The sequence below is a fragment of the Saccoglossus kowalevskii genome, chromosome 14, assembly GCF_978046115.1.
Source record: "Saccoglossus kowalevskii chromosome 14, keSacKowa6.1, whole genome shotgun sequence".
NCBI lineage: Eukaryota > Metazoa > Hemichordata > Enteropneusta > Harrimaniidae > Saccoglossus > Saccoglossus kowalevskii.
The window spans coordinates 22,139,102-22,155,406 of record NC_140654.1 but is presented as its reverse complement, the minus strand read 5'-3'; the positions used below and the strand labels follow the sequence as shown (position 1 = coordinate 22,155,406).

The following is a 16,305-nucleotide window of genomic DNA, read 5'->3' as shown; positions in this document are numbered from 1 at the left end:
ATAATAATACGCTTCAGTTGAACTTGATGGCAGAATAAAACAGTCAATGTGGATGCAAAACACGGTATGGTTTATTGCTGGATAAACTGGCATAGAAAAACATGTAACACATGAATAAGGAGCCCCGAAACTCCGAAACTAGCCCTTTATATAGGTGCGTATCGAACGTGAGAGAAAACACGTAAGCGGGAAATACAAAATGAAGTACGCGGGAGAAAAAGATACAATACAGAGTAAAATGATTGGCTGAAATTAAATGATTCTAATTGGTCGAGAATTACTCAGAGGAATCCTTCATGCGAAAGGTAAACGAATTAACTATAGCGAAATGACATGTAATAATATTAGCAATATGAAAACGAATACAAATATATATTATGAATCTCCGACATTCTCCCGACTTTGAGAAAAAGTACACATTCAGGAATAATATATATATATGAGAATAAACGAATAACGATTGATAAAAGAGTTCACTAATAATTATTAGTTCATTTTTTCAAGTTCAGGGGAACACAAATTGAACTTGTAAACTTCTGATCTAGTGCGATTTTCACTAAAGTTCAGAATAAATCTTCGAGTCTGACGTTGGTGGCAGCTGCGGCGTCACGATGAGATCTGCGTTGTGGCAATGGTATATCATCTGTACTTCCACTGGTAGGGATGTTGATTTCATCATGCATGTTAGTGATACCATCTGTGGCAGTGGGTTGCGTTGTGTCATCGCTGGATGATGTCAATTCCTTCGATACAATTTCCAGCGGGAACAATTTATAAATAGGGCGGGACATATGACCATTGGAAGTTTTCACCTCAGCTGACCGGACAAGTCCATCTTTGCCGTAAACTAGACTGTTTACTATAGCAAGTTGCCACTTTACTCGGCGATTAATGTCGTTGTGTACTATGACAACATCACCTACTTTAATAGTATTGTTCTTTGTACCGGTAGTAGGGTGACGTTCGCGTAGTGCGGTGAGATATTCTGTCTGCCATCGACGCCAGAATTGTATGTGTAGACGAACTAAATGTTCATATCGTTTGTTGACTTTCGTATGACTGTCATAATCGGGGTCATAAAGTTCATCGTCGGTAATGTTTATGTACGGTAACTGTGTCAATGACCGGCCGTTGAGCAGATGAGACGGTGTCAAACTGACGTTGTCTTCGATGCTGGAAGACACGTATGTTAATGGACGATCATTAACAGTAGCTTCGATTTCGGTAACTATGGTAGAAAGTTCATCAAAGGTGATTAGCGCACGGCCCAATACCTTTTTGATGGCGTTCTTGGTTATGCCGATTAACCTTTCCCAGAATCCTCCGAACCATGGAGCTCGTTTCGGGATGAACGTCCACTCGACGCGATGCGAAGCGAGATATTCGCGAACTTCTGAAGTATCGAGTAGATTGCGTATTTCTTCCGCGGCGGATATATAAGTGGACGCGTTGTCGGACAACATACGACTGGGTAGTGAACGTCTTGCAGCGAAGCGACGGAAAGCGTGTAGAAATGTCTTTGTTGACAGGTCGGGTATAACTTCCAAATGGACGGCGCGTGTCACTGCACAAGTGAATAAGCAAACGTAGGCTTTATTTCTTTTTCCATCAGGTGTTTTGGTTATGAGACTTCCAGTGAAGTCAACTCCACACACGGCGAATGGGGGCATCATATTTACGCGATATGATGGTAGCGGTGCTTGAACGGGGTTGGAAAACGGTTTTCCATCGACCTTGCGACACGTCACACAACTTCTCAGTATACTAGTACTCTGTACAACCTGGCGTATTTTGGGTATCCAGTGTTGTTGCCGAATCTGGGTCACTGTAGACTGGACACCAGAATGTTTATTTAGTTCGTGTGCTTTCATCACAATTAGTCGTGTATATGCATGGTATGACGGTAACAGTATCGGGTATTTCGTCACATAGTCGAGCGGTGCGTTGTGGATACGACTTCCACAGTGAAGTATTTCCTTCTCGTCTAGAAATAAGTTCAACTGACGAATGAGCGGTCCGAACTTGCGTCGTTGTTCGCGTAACGCATGGATAGTATCCCCGTAATGTTCAGATTGGACATTTCTTGTCCACAGAAGTTCAGCGTTCTTGAGTTCTGTTGATGTGATTATATCATTGTTATTGTCCGAGTTTGGCTGGCGAGTGATTTGTTTTATACGGTTAACAAATCGCAGTACGTAGACGGTCACACGCAACAGTTTATCGAGTGAATTGTACCTGGAAATGTCAATAATACGTTGAACACCGGAGTTGTCACTTTCATCAGTCTCTTGACGAGCAGTTTGTGCGTTGATGACTGGCGAAGTAGTATCTGGGTTGACGAGGTCGTCATCTTCCTTCGTGATGTTGACATGTAGTTGAGTAGCATTGTTTACATCCCATGTTGGCCACATTTGTTGATCTGGTAACCATGACGGCCCATAATTCCATTTGGGGTTTGAACGGAGGTCATTAGCTGATATACCTCTCGTTAGTAAGTCCGCGGGATTGTCCACGGTTGGACAGTATTTATATTCTTGTGTGAAGTCGCGTATTTCTTGCACTCTATTTTGAACAAATACTGGCAACTTCTTACTGCTATTAATCCAATGCAAGGTCGCTTGACTGTCGGACCACAGGAAATGTTCAGTTATATTGAATTTGTCCGATAGAGCATTCAGTACGAGTTTACCGAGTCTCGTAGCGATCAGTGCAGCCATTAATTCCAATTTCGGCAGAGATAATTCCGATTTAGGGGCGACTCGTGTCTTTGACATGACAAGAGCCGTTTCGTGCTGGCGACGAAGAAACACAACAGCACCATACGCGGAAGTGCTCGCGTCTGCGAAAGTGTGCATTTGATAGGTATCACCTGGAGAAGTCTTGTCAAAATATTTCCGGTTGATTTGATTATCACGAGCAGCGGTTAAATCCTCAGCAATTAAGATCCATTGTTCGTAAAGTTCAGGACTTAGTGGTTCATCCCACTCCAATTTCAACTTCCACAAAAGTTGAATAAATAGTTTGGCGCGTACCAATACCGGTGAAATTAATCCAAGCGGGTCGTATACACTCGCTGTGAAACTTACAATGTCACGTTTTGTAATAAACGACGCGACTTGAGGTTGACTGTTAACACGAGAATGTGTCAACACGTCGGATGTAATTTTCCAACGCATACCAAGCACAGAAACTTCGTCGGCGGGCTCATATTTGTTATCTCGGGTAGCAAGTTCACACAAATCAGGAGAATTCGATGACCAAGCACGTAAATTAAATCCACAAGAATTCATGAGGCTCGTAGATTCACTGTAGTATTTAACAGCATCTGCTTCCGAATAGACTCCATCAATGACATTATCGACATAGATGTTGTCTTTCATTTGATTGGCAGTATTAATATCACAGTTATTATCCAAATGAGTTTTGATCACAGCATTCAGGATAAAAGGTGAGCACACAGCACCAAACAGCACAGATTTAAATTGATACACTTTGAGTGGACTGCCGATATTGTTCACGTCTGTCAGCCACAGAAATTTGGTAAATTTCCGTTCATCGGGATGCAGTCTCACGTTAAGGAATGCTTTCTCAATATCACTACAGACCGCAATATTGTTAGCACGGAACCTCATTAAGATGGCTGGCAAATCATTAATCATAGAAGGCCCGGTTTGGAGACAATCGTTCAAACTCGGGGAATTGGCGTTTCGGCGGCAAGAGCAATCGTACACAATACGAATCGGGGTTGTAGTAGAGTCCTTTGCTACCGAGCGATGGGGTAGATAATGTCCGACAGTATTATCATCATTGTAGACTTCTTCGATGAAGTCGCTGTTAAGTTGATGTTCGATGATAGAGTTGTATGCGTCGAGTAACTCAGGAGACAAACGTCTGAGCATGGCGCGCGTTCGACTAACTGTGACGTCGTAATTGGTAGGCAACGGTGGGTGGTTATCACACCATGGTAATCTCGCAATGTATTTTTTGTTTTCAATTTGCAAATGAGTGTCACGATAAGTTTCAAAATCCATACATACTTCTGCGGAGGGGTCGTCGGTCACACCGATACTTTCTAAATCCCAAAGACGCTGGAGTTTGCTGTCGAGTTGTTGCGATTCGGTAGACACGTGTAGTATGTTTACATCTGCGTTCGTTGACCTTTGACCCTTGTCTACTGGCCCTGATAATAAATATCCGAATTTGGACGAAACCGCTGTAGGACCATTGCCGCGGATAACGTTATCCCCGACGTAATTCCAATACTGGTCAGCGCCGATAAGTAAATCAATAGAGAATGATTTATCTTCTGTGACTGGATGCGCAAATGTTAGTCCGCGCAAATAATCAACATGGTGAATAGATTCAGTGATGTGGTTTGTCAGTTTAGTCGATATTTCGGAGATGAACAGTACGTCAATATTCGAAGTATGTCCCGACAAATCGTGTGCTGTGACACTAGCAAAGTCTAACGCTCGTGAGTGATCAGTATTGTCGCCAAATGTAGAAAGAAATACTTGTTCAGTGCGTGTAGGAGATAAGTTCAAATCGTTAGCAAACTTACGAGAGATGAATGAACGGCTTGCCCCTTCGTCGAAAAGTACGTTAGCTTGTAGTGGCTGGCTATTACCTACAGATATCTTGAGAAGTACGGGACGCAGACATGTATTATTTGGCGAGTTCCTGTGGGTGTCGTTGAGTTTTGTCAATGTCACATGAACCGGTGAATTTGGATTCGTATCAGATGTTGCAACGTCCGTCGCGGGTTGGCTTTCTTGGTGTAGTGTTGAGTGGTGTCTTCGTTTACATGTACGACAGTTGAACTTAGATTTACATTCCGATGCTCGATGTCTTCCCAAACAATTGTAACAAAGTTTGTCACGTTTGACTATTTCCCAACGTTTGTTTATGTCCGTTACTACGCGACATGCAGAAGTGAAGTGTGTTCCTTTACAGTAGGTGCATTTGGCGCTGGTGTTACGCAATTTTGGATCGCGTTTTGGAGATCGCACATTTGTATGAAATGTAGCAGTAATGTCCGGTTGATACCGTGAATTGTTGATTGACGATTCGTCGAGCGGGTTCCCGGATTGGATCGCGGTTATTTCGCGTAGCAGTGCTTTACGTAGATTAGGTAAACTCCAAGCTTCTCCCCCGATTTCGCGAGCGATTTGCTTTCGAATGGTTGCCGGTAGTTTGTCGCGGATGATCGGAACGAGGAGGTCACCGTAAGAACTTTCCGGTTTTCCGAGTGTTTGTAGACCACGGATATGTCCTTCCAGCGCGTCATAAAATTTACGCAGACTTTCGATGTCGCTGGTGGGTTGTTGCAATTGCCAGAGCGAAGTCATATGTGCCTCGGTAACTAGGTGGTCACGTCCGTATCGTTCTAGGAGCAGTTCAATAGCGTGGTGGTAGTTACCATCAGTGAGAGATAGTCCAGCAATAGTTCGCGCTGCCTCGCCCTTTAGCATGGTGCGTAGGTAGGTGAACTTTTGTACGTTGCTGAGAGTGTCATCATAATGAATCGAAGATCTGAAAATGTCATAAAAGCTAGCCCATTCCAGTACGTTACCTTCAAACTGTGGTAGGACGATCTTGGGTAGCGAGACGGTCTTTGTTGAGGAGGTAGACGATGTACCTGTCGATGAGGTGCCTCTAGATGAGTTGGCGGACGCGATGCTTGCGGTGTCAAGTAGCGGTTCGTTTTCTGTCTTCATCTTGTTAATGAAAACGTTCAGAGCGTGATTCTTGCAGAATACGTCGTCAGTATATTCGGAGCTCTCTTCGCTGACTGAATCAAAGAGTGCTTCTTCAGTGAGTTCGAGAATTTGTTCTTCGAGCATGATGAGCGTTGCGTAGCGGTCGGTCAGGAGAGAGTGGAGCGCGACGAGTTGTTCAATCTCTGTAAGCTTATTTTCCCGGCCTTCCGCGTCGGTGATTTGCTTCTTCTGGGTTTTGGCTTTGTTGAAAAGTCGTGTGAGCTGCCCTCGTTGACTCCTTCGCTTCAATTTCAGTTTTGCCAATGCGTTTGTCGTCTCCACTGCTTGGGCATCAGCAGCGGCGTTCTGTGGTGGCTGTTCTTCTGACATCGTGTTGAGCTGAGATATCCTGGTCTAGGTCACCAAATTATGTGGGGTATAATAATACGCTTCAGTTGAACTTGATGGCAGAATAAAACAGTCAATGTGGATGCAAAACACGGTATGGTTTATTGCTGGATAAACTGGCATAGAAAAACATGTAACACATGAATAAGGAGCCCCGAAACTCCGAAACTAGCCCTTTATATAGGTGCGTATCGAACGTGAGAGAAAACACGTAAGCGGGAAATACAAAATGTAAGTACGCGGGAGAAAAAGATACAATACAGAGTAAAATGATTGGCTGAAATTAAATGATTCTGATTGGTCGAGAATTACTCAGAGGAATCCTTCATGCGAAAGGTAAACGAATTAACTATAGCGAAATGACATGTAATAATATTAGCAATATGAAAACGAATACAAATATATATTATGAATCTCCGACAGGCGTTGCAACATTATTTAAATCACAAGGTCAGTTGACGGTTGACGTACATAAGAACACGCGCTAGTGGTTTATATGCCGTGACCAACACGTGACCGTGATTTAACTTGTACGTATATGGAACGTTAGGCCTCTTTTCACTAAACTATTTTACCGCACAGACATTTTGTAGGTTTCGTCACGTCACCGAGAGAGGGCGAAATACAGTGACGAACACAACGCATGGAGAATACATTTGCTTACACCATGGAGGTACCGTATGTTTATACCTACATGCTTACACAAAATTTGAACACACGCGGCAAGACGACTGTTGCGCATATCAATAATCTGCAATCGTTCAAAGCTGCTATGTTCGGAAATTGGGTCCCTGCAAACAAATATTTGTATTTTATTGAAAAATATATATTCACTTATTCTGCATTTGGTTTCTTATCCTTTTTGCTGTTGTGCTTGGCCGTGTACGTACAGTAACAATCGAAAAATACCGATGTTCTTTCTTAATCCTAGACTCGGTTCCAGTCCCTTGTCGCTGTGCTACTGTGACGCAGTAACCCCAAACGAACCGTTTGTGTGTTATTCATAAAAACAAATACCCGTGAGGGCAGTATAACAACAACAAAATGGCTACGGAACAAAGACTGTCGAGTCTACTTGCTCTCTACAGGGCTCATACCACTAATTGAATTTCCATAGACGACAATGTTAACATATGACGAGATTGCTATATGAAAATGACGAAGAAAGTTGAAAATATGGCTCAAAAATGGGAAATCAACATGCCAGTAATCAACCATATGAAAAAAACCAACATGTTGGCCAGCTCAAACTCTTGCAATTCTCAGGTAAACAAGACACACCTACTGTATTTGGATTGCACCAAGAGAAATCACTGGAAAAACACCAAGATTAGAACATCCAGTTACACGCAGAATAAACCCACAGGTACACAGCCGCTAAGTAGTAAACAAAAGACCACATGTTGGTCTCACCTCTGACCCAGATGATTACGCCCTCAAACAGGGAGCACCTGAGAAAAATAATATTTAAAAAATTTCATTGGTTCTTGCTAGGCATTTAAATTGAGCACGGGCTACGAGCAGCCATTGGTTAATTAGTGGCATGAGACCTACAGCACAGTCCCATACCTCATAATGATACCAATACACCGATGGAGGGCGCTGTCATTTTTAATAGGCACATCATCACCTTGCTAATAACATTTGCCACATTGCTCTTCGATATCAGTATCGCCAATGTAGGGATTGAATCACGTAGAAGTCCCGTATTTTGAACACAGTTGAACGTGTATTATGACGGGAAAACAAGAGTGTATAGACGGCAATCTGCACTAGTCAACAAAGTCAACTGTGTGAAGTGTTTTATTTTAATTCAAAATTGTGCGATTGTCAAGGGAAATTACAAAAAAGTCTTATCGAATGACCCAGGATCGATCGACCTATTCAAATCCCTACAATGTTCATGCATTATGTACTAACACATGGAGTGGGTGTCACGGTAGTCTATGATAGAGTCTTTTTTTTTTTACGTTAAAATAACCTAAAATGGGGTGTGGGCTTTGAGTTACTGTCTGAATACTGGTTCAAATCTGTTGAATTATTGGGTTCGGCGTACCACTTGGCGTTTTTATTTTCAAATTTGACACATATGTCATATATCAGGTAATACGTCGACAAGGCTAATCGTTTCAGCCGTACGATGCGACAATAAATTCAAACTTTCAAATCAAGGAACGTAAAATAGGCATAAATACTATGACAGAACCCCACACCCTCCCCGTGGCTTTCGTTGCGTATGGAAGTTATTTTCACGAGTGATGCGGTGTATTGTTTATTTCTGCCATGTTTCGAAAAACGGTACTCCTGAAGGGACTACTTTGTTTGCTCTCAGACCTCATTTGCATATGAGGTGTGGAAATACCGATTTTGATTTCAGGGACGAATCAAAATAAACTGCAGTACATATGTAATAAAATCAAGTATTGGTAAGTTATACAGTGTATAACGCCGTTTTTGATAGTTTACGTTACGGTAACCTCGCATAATATAAATCGACATGTCGACTGGACGAAAACAGTCGGGTCTGAAATTTCGACACACAGGCATTCAAAATACGCATGCAGCTGTTAAAATCGAAAAGCAAATAAGAATGAATTCCCAGCTTTATTGTGAACACGTTGCCATCAAGCCACGGACTTTTTATTTGACTTATATGACCTTTATCATATTTTTTCTCTCGATACAGCATATCACATTTTGGATTCCAACCCACAGCCGCGCTCCATTTTGCACGAATCACATTCACGCTACAAATAGAGCTGAAGCATGCTTTAAGTTATGTCCAGTGCTATGTTCTGGCTCATTAACTCACTTGGCATACCTAATCCGGTGATTGATAGAACACCAGCCGGGTGTGCGTAAGCCCACTCGTAGTTTAATGAGGTACAACAAAAGCAAACCAATTGACCATTCACTAACTTAAAGTCCAATCCTATTATCAAAGGGATGTTGAGATGCTCATTTTAGGAAATAACAAATATTTGCTTTGATGAAAAAAAAAATAAGTAGGCTACAGGATCGACCCGATTAAAATTGATCTTATTTATTGTCCTCTTATTTATGCTTACTGTGGTTACATGCCGCTATACAATTCGCGGTATATTTTTTCAAGAAAACAACAGTCCCGAATGTAATGAAAATGATCAAAACTGTTTTTTGTCACAGTGGTGAAAATCATTTCTTTTTTCTCGAAATATTTCTCAGTGATATGTGATGAAAAAATCATAAACTGAATAAATTATCAATATTGTTAAAACAAAACATATATACAAAAATATATATTTATTTTCGTGAGTGGTACGTACCATTATTTTTAAATACCATTATGACCTCCAAACTAATGATATTATGCATCATTTTGCCTGTCGCTGGAAAAAAATCATTGGAATGTAATTTTGCATCCGTGAAAGTTCACTGGAATTGATAATTATTATTATTATTTAAATATTGTGTCGTCTGACATATGCATAAATCATTATTACTCTGAATGCTTTCAGTATTGACGTATTTATAAATAACAATGGTGACACTCGGGTATTACAATAAGAGGGATAAGTGTCCAATGACATCTGGTGTAACATTTAAAAATATACATCGTTTTGATTTACCGAACTGAAAGCCTATTAAAGGCTATTTACACGACCATTACATCTGGTCGAAATACCTTGCACAACGTTAAATTTGGAATGAATCGAAATGATATCACGAATTTGCCGTATAATGTATTAGAGAAAAATATTAGGTTATGTCAAGTTTGTTGGGACGAGTTTTCCAACAAAAGGCTAGAGGCGATCGTGTGAGTATTATAAATCGGAGAATGAAGACTGAATACTTGTTCATACTTTATCACAAATATCGCTAAAATACGTAGCTATGAAACGGACATAAACTGCGTTTTTTCACATGTTTATAATAATAAAATTACGTTCGCGGTCTCAAATGAGTAAGTCGGTAACATGTTGACTACAACATGTCTACTTATTTCTATTTATAAATATAAAATGCCACGTTCAGATTTATTAGTTTGACTCTCTGTTCAACAGAATAATTTGACTTGCAATCTAACCGCGTCTCATCGCGTCGTGTTCTACATACTAGTAGGTCCCGCGCGAAATATACAGGGTGTGTTAATTTCATTTACAAGCATAACCCCTCTGCTTTGGTTCACAAAACCACTGCCGTCGAACGTAGATAGACAGACGGACAAAATAATGAATAATTAATTACACTTACCACATATTTATTATTAAAAAATGACAAATTGCCCTGTATTCAAAACCTGTCGAAGGTGCCAAATTGTTTTTATCATAAACGTCAGCTGGCGAGCTAAGCCTGCTTCTATTGTTGTTAGATCAGATAAATTAATACGGCAAATGAACTGTGCTGTCTATTTACTTGCAAACATTGTATTATATGTACAACGAGTTATGTTTGTTCACACAGTGACGTCATGATTGTTGACATGTTGAGCAGGTTTATTCACGATTACAAACTAGTTATTTAATAAGTGTATGATTTTCTAAAGTACAATATAGTTTTTAATGTCAGGTTCAATGTTAAATAAAAAGTTAAGCCCACAAACCATGTATGGATTAAAGTATATGCCACGTGGCAGGTTTGAAGTCGTATGTATGCAGTCAGTAATTTCTAATTTCCCCAGGCTTAAAATTGCACTCCGGTGTTTATTCCCCAAAGTTGCGAAATATTTAATGGTATTTAACGGAATCCAGACACACAATCAAATAGGAAGCCGAAACCATCGCCAACACACGGACGTCCGACAGTCACTGACCAAAATACTAGTACTCCCATGTGCCGAGGGTATTGGAAGCATGATGAATTTTACTGACACTTCAAACTGTTCAGAGACAAGCTATTGTAAGACACCCCGACAGAATGAATGAACTCTCCTACAAATGTTGCTCCATCCTAATCTTGTTTGTAAATTTATTTTTTTAAATATAAATTTAAGTTACCATTCTGATTCAATCGAGTGACACTTATTGTGTTGACTAGTTTCCCCATTGTTTAGAGATTGATTAGTTTCCAAAATTCTGTATTATTATTGCCATGTTATTATGAATTTTATTCATTAATTCGTTTACTTATTTTTGTGACCTGTTTTCAAATACTATGGTTACATTAGTTAGACGAACAGTTAATATGATGTCACCATTCGGGGACAAAAACAAGTTTCGTCACCGATATGGAGGACTGCAATATTCCACACGTGACGTTACTCTGATTCAGTGTCAGCGATGAATGTTTGCGAGATCGTGGTATTTAGATGAAGCAACCTCCAGTCATTACCTATGTAGCAAGGCTTGGTCTATCGTATATTCAACAGAAGAAGCCCTAAATTGACATTTGTTTACTGTTCGCAATTATGGGTTCCATATAAAGCAGGAAACATCTCAAAAAACTGGAAAGAATCGAAAGACACTACATCCACAGAATCTCCGGTATTGGACAATTATTAATGTGACAGATTAAAATAATTGGAAATAATTTCCCAACGAAGAAGAATGAAGCGATTAGTATCACTTTTGCGTGGAAAATAATGACCAACAAAGCTCCTAATCTAGAATTTCTTTCATTTAGCAGCCCATACAAGGAGATTATGCAAGATCTCTAGCCTATGCTAAGTCTAGGAAAGTAATTAAATCACTCAAGACCACCAGCTTTATAGTCGCTTAAACCGCTCAGTAGTTTGATAAATCATAATCAGGGCACCCGCCTTCAAACACAAACACTTCAGTGAAATCCTATACCAACCACTAGTATCTGGATATACCAGTCAAATGTGACCGTGGACATGGTGAATTATCCCAGCAGCTGAACACGATAGTCTTTTTTAGAGTGGAGTCAACCTCTTGGCCTGAGCACGTGGTTCTCAATCGCAACGCGATCTGGACGGCCATTTTTTGTGAGGAAATGATTGAGTTTAATTTGTATTTTGGTTATTTCAGTTTTCAGGCATAATTTGTTGTTGTATAAAATCAAACTATTATTATCAATTTTTTTTATTCCTGACTTTTTTGCCAGTTTAATCAGTGAAATAAATTCTATGCAATGCAATAAAACATTTAGTACATGTATGTATATCGTGCAGGTATGTGTATTACCAGCTTAGTAAAAAGAAAACAAAGTATTCATTATACAAGCGACCTCATCGTCTAAATAGCTCTGCTGTCTTGGAAGAGTTTCTTCCTCTCAACAACGTTGATAATGTTCTATACAAATGAGGTATTAGCTATTTGTCGTTATTGTTACTTACCACATTATTTTTGCCATATCAAATCTGTCCAACAGTGGTAGTAGTTGCTATAGCAATGACAATTATAATCATCCTGTTACAAACCAAACAAAGCAACAACTTATGTCAGCTGTTTTTGAAAGCATTCGAAAATAGCATATTATAATAGCATAGCAAAAAAGGACAAAAATGGAGAATAGAAGATGTCAAATCTGACATGTCTACTGTCACAGGTGTGGGATTTATTTCGATCCGTACACGTAAACCACGTTCACGAACTCTCGCACAATGAGGACATCATAGTAAAGAATACCATATTTATACAAATAGAACAAAATAACTAAAGTAGCACACATAAAGGTTATAGTTCTGAGTCATGGGTTCAGTACGTAATTGTTTGGTTAAACACAATCTTACTTCCCGAACTCTACAGTCTGATCTCTGAAATTAACTCTAGACTGGCTCAGCTGTGGTAATTTTCTTCAGTTAAAAATTATAATAATAAATAAATACAGAATAACTACAGAATCAACATTGATTGGCAGCCTCTATGACAGTACATTGCCATGGAAACACACGTACGCAGACAGACCCATAAGTCTCGAACACACTTAAGACTATTCATTAGTGATTTTTTTCATTGATTTTCAAATTTAACCTAAAACTAAACAAGTCTGTGAATTGTCCCGGGCACCTATGTACAAAGTTTCATTTAAAACGATAGAATAGCGGAGTAGGTAAGTAATCAGATTCATTGACATAAGATGATTAGTATTGAACAATTGATGGAAAAGCTGAAACTGACTAATTGTTATGCAAATTAGGTGGGTAATATTCACAGATTTCAACCCAAAACTGAACAGGCCTGGGCATGGTCCTTGATTATCTATATACCAAGTTTGACTAATCTCACTGTTTTTCTAAATTCCAGGATTTTAACCTAAAATATAATGACGTCGTACTAAGTTCACAAAAAATCACTACTTAATATGTAAATTGGGTAACTGATATATACACAGATTTTTGGCCCAATACTGAGCAGGTCAGTGCAGGTCTTAGAGCACACATATACCTAGTTTCATTGAAATATGATAATGAGTACTTGAGATATCAGTAGAAAAACACAAAATGACTGATTATTATACAAATTAGGTAATTATTATGCACGAATTTTACACAAAGCTACTCACGTCTGCGCACTTTCATTGTTTCATTGAAGTTTCATCGAAATCTTACCAGCGGTTATTTACATACGCACATACATACAAACATTGTTTGCCAAACAGACTGGAGTCAACAAATTAGAGGTTTAGTAGATATTTCCTGAGATTCGCACAATTTAAGAACATTAAAATGCCACATAAGTCACATTTCATGTAAACAAACAAATTATGTTAATATACAGGTTGCCTACATTGCATGGGAACCACACCGAACACGGCGCTCTACCTACAGTGACTGCACTATCGAACAATTGGTGATTTACTACATTTGTTTCAAAGGGCCACAGTGTCGCTTTCGGTACGATTCTCGCGAGACGTATACAAGGCGCGTAAAATAGATTGCATGAAATTAGAAAGAGATGCGATGTGTTTGAGTTACGGGCATCAAGTTACGAAAACATCAAATTACAAAAATTACCACGCCCACTTTCGAAAAACCACGCCCTAATTTTATTAAACTTGAACTTTAATTAACAGAAAACGGAACATTCAAATTTTGTAATTCGAATTTTCATTATCAGTTAACAACCTTGAACGAAACAAAAATGATATGTTGCCCGTAAGTTCGGTTAACTGTTAATTAAAGTTCGAGTTCCTAAATGTGGACGTTCAACAAAAACAAAAATACATGTTGCCCGTAACTCGAAGCTCTATTAACTGTTAATTGAACATCGAGTCACAGAGAGGGCGTGGCTTCTCAAAAGTTGGCGTGGTTTTCAAATATGGGCGTTATCGTACCTCGATGTTCGTAACTCGAACAATTCGGCATCTGAATTAGAACGCGCGCTGCGTAGTGACTGTCGCGTTTTAACAAATGTCATCATGTCACTCAGGACCCCCTCATAAGATATATTCTATAGATGTTTCACATTATAATTTCGTTCATCTTTTTCTAAATTCCAAATTCGAAACCACTAATCGTGCGATTAATTAAAATATAAAATGACGACCACAAGGTTCTTCGCTCGAACAATCGGTTAAATAATATAATAACTAGTAAGATTTTTCTGATGGTATTTTTGCCATGGAGTCAATATTTACATTATTTGAATGAAAAAAAATGACAATTAAAGCACACTAATTTTCCAAAATGTTATCATAAATGAAAATAATGGAATTGAAGACAACAGCATGTGCCTCATTCACGTCACAGTAAATAAGCTAATAGTAAAGTAAAATGTGGTTTTAGTTATTCTAACATATTTTTGTACTGCACATTATGCAACACGAATGTCGTAAATGGCTACTTTTTTTGTTCAATGATATATTCATAGACGGGTTGTCACACATTAACAGTTTTTACCAATCCATGTGAAGTTCTGTTTAACCAAGGTCGCCAGTGCTCTGTCGAACGGACTGTAAAACTCGCATAATCTTTTTTTGGCCCACTCTTTTAATTCAGGATGTTCCCGTCCTTTCGAGCTTGGCATGCAGGTCATTTGGGGAAAAGCCATACAATACTGTCCTTTAACGCTGTCTTTGCGGAAATGTTCTTCGCGGAAAAAAGGCCGCACACCGAGAAACTTTTCTACTTTCTGTAATTCTTCTGCCGGATTATTTCTGAAATTGTCGCCGTCAATGAAATGAATCTGGCTTCGGGGGAATTGTTCTAACCATCGGAAGAGATATTTGACGTATATGCCCACGTCGACCATTTCATTGTGTGTGTTCACGTTGTCAGGGCGTGCCTGCTCAAATACCGTGCTCTCGATGGATTCGGCAAGCGTTTTCCTCTGCATGTAGTCTTGCTCCGCCTTGTCCGTTTTATTAATAAACTCAACGTAATCTGACACTATTCGCCGTACTGGGTCGCATAAAATAACTAGAATACGTACATTAGATGACAAGGTTTGGCGGATGCGTTTAGGCGCATCGAACGGTCGGAAATAATAAGTTGGGGTCTTCTCTATAGTCATCTGCAAACGTGAGGAGAACGGCATCTGCTCTCGATACCATTGCACTCCATGCTCGGTTAGCGAATCAAAGTAGTGGGTCTCGTCTTTCGGGCCAACTAAATGAGGATGGAAGTTCAAAAATCTGAGAAGCGTACCAGTGCCGCATTTGCGCACTCCTGCGATGACGACTTCAGGCAAACGTCGCACGCAGCCCCGACGTTTCATCTCGTCAACTTTGAGCAACTTGTTGAGTCGATAGATTGGATGTGTTGGGTAATAACACGATGTTTTCCATCTCTCGACCATGTAACGCTTGGCGTCAAAACTGGCATCCCACGTCGTATAGTCGTCGGAAACTACTCCATGAACATATTCGCTATCATTCAGCAAATTTGTAAGAGAGGACTTCTCCGCTAGTAGACTTCTAGTCGTCGCTCTGTCACCCCGTGGTGATTTCGCCATACTCACTACCAGCGCTAAGCATGTAAAAAGTGTTAAATATCCAAGAGCCCATTTGTAAAACCCTCTTCGGGAAAATGCCCTGTGCAATGAGTCTTCAACCTTTTCCTTGATTAGTGACGCGTTTTGTAAAATCACAGTCGCAAGAGACGCCTGAGGTCTGTCCATCTTCCCTTGTAATGACGATGTCCGCAGCTGTCGAGTCTGTGCGAAATGTGGTTATTTTGATATAGCTGTGACGGAGAACTATTCGGTGACAGCTGTCATCGTTTCCTCCTCTTGAATGCACAGAAGGGAAATTCGATCCATTAATTGTAGTATCAACGTTTGACCTAAAAAAAACACTCAACAATAATGCATGAACT

General features: G+C 39.8%; 2 protein-coding genes across 2 annotated transcripts; both read right to left on the bottom strand.

Moving 5' to 3' along the window:
* Positions 1-563: 563 nt before the first annotated feature.
* LOC146734577 (uncharacterized) lies at positions 564-6,089 on the bottom strand. Its single transcript, XM_085507535.1, has one exon. It carries the CDS (start codon positions 6,087-6,089, stop codon positions 564-566), a length of 5,526 nt encoding a protein of 1,841 aa, XP_085363661.1.
* A 6,480-nt stretch (positions 6,090-12,569) lies between these two features.
* Positions 12,570-16,151, bottom strand: LOC100368555 (heparan sulfate glucosamine 3-O-sulfotransferase 1-like). Its single transcript, XM_002731020.4, has one exon. It carries the CDS (start codon positions 16,106-16,108, stop codon positions 14,876-14,878), a length of 1,233 nt encoding a protein of 410 aa, XP_002731066.1. The 5' UTR covers positions 16,109-16,151; the 3' UTR covers positions 12,570-14,875.
* Between the last annotated feature and the right edge of the window lie 154 nt (positions 16,152-16,305).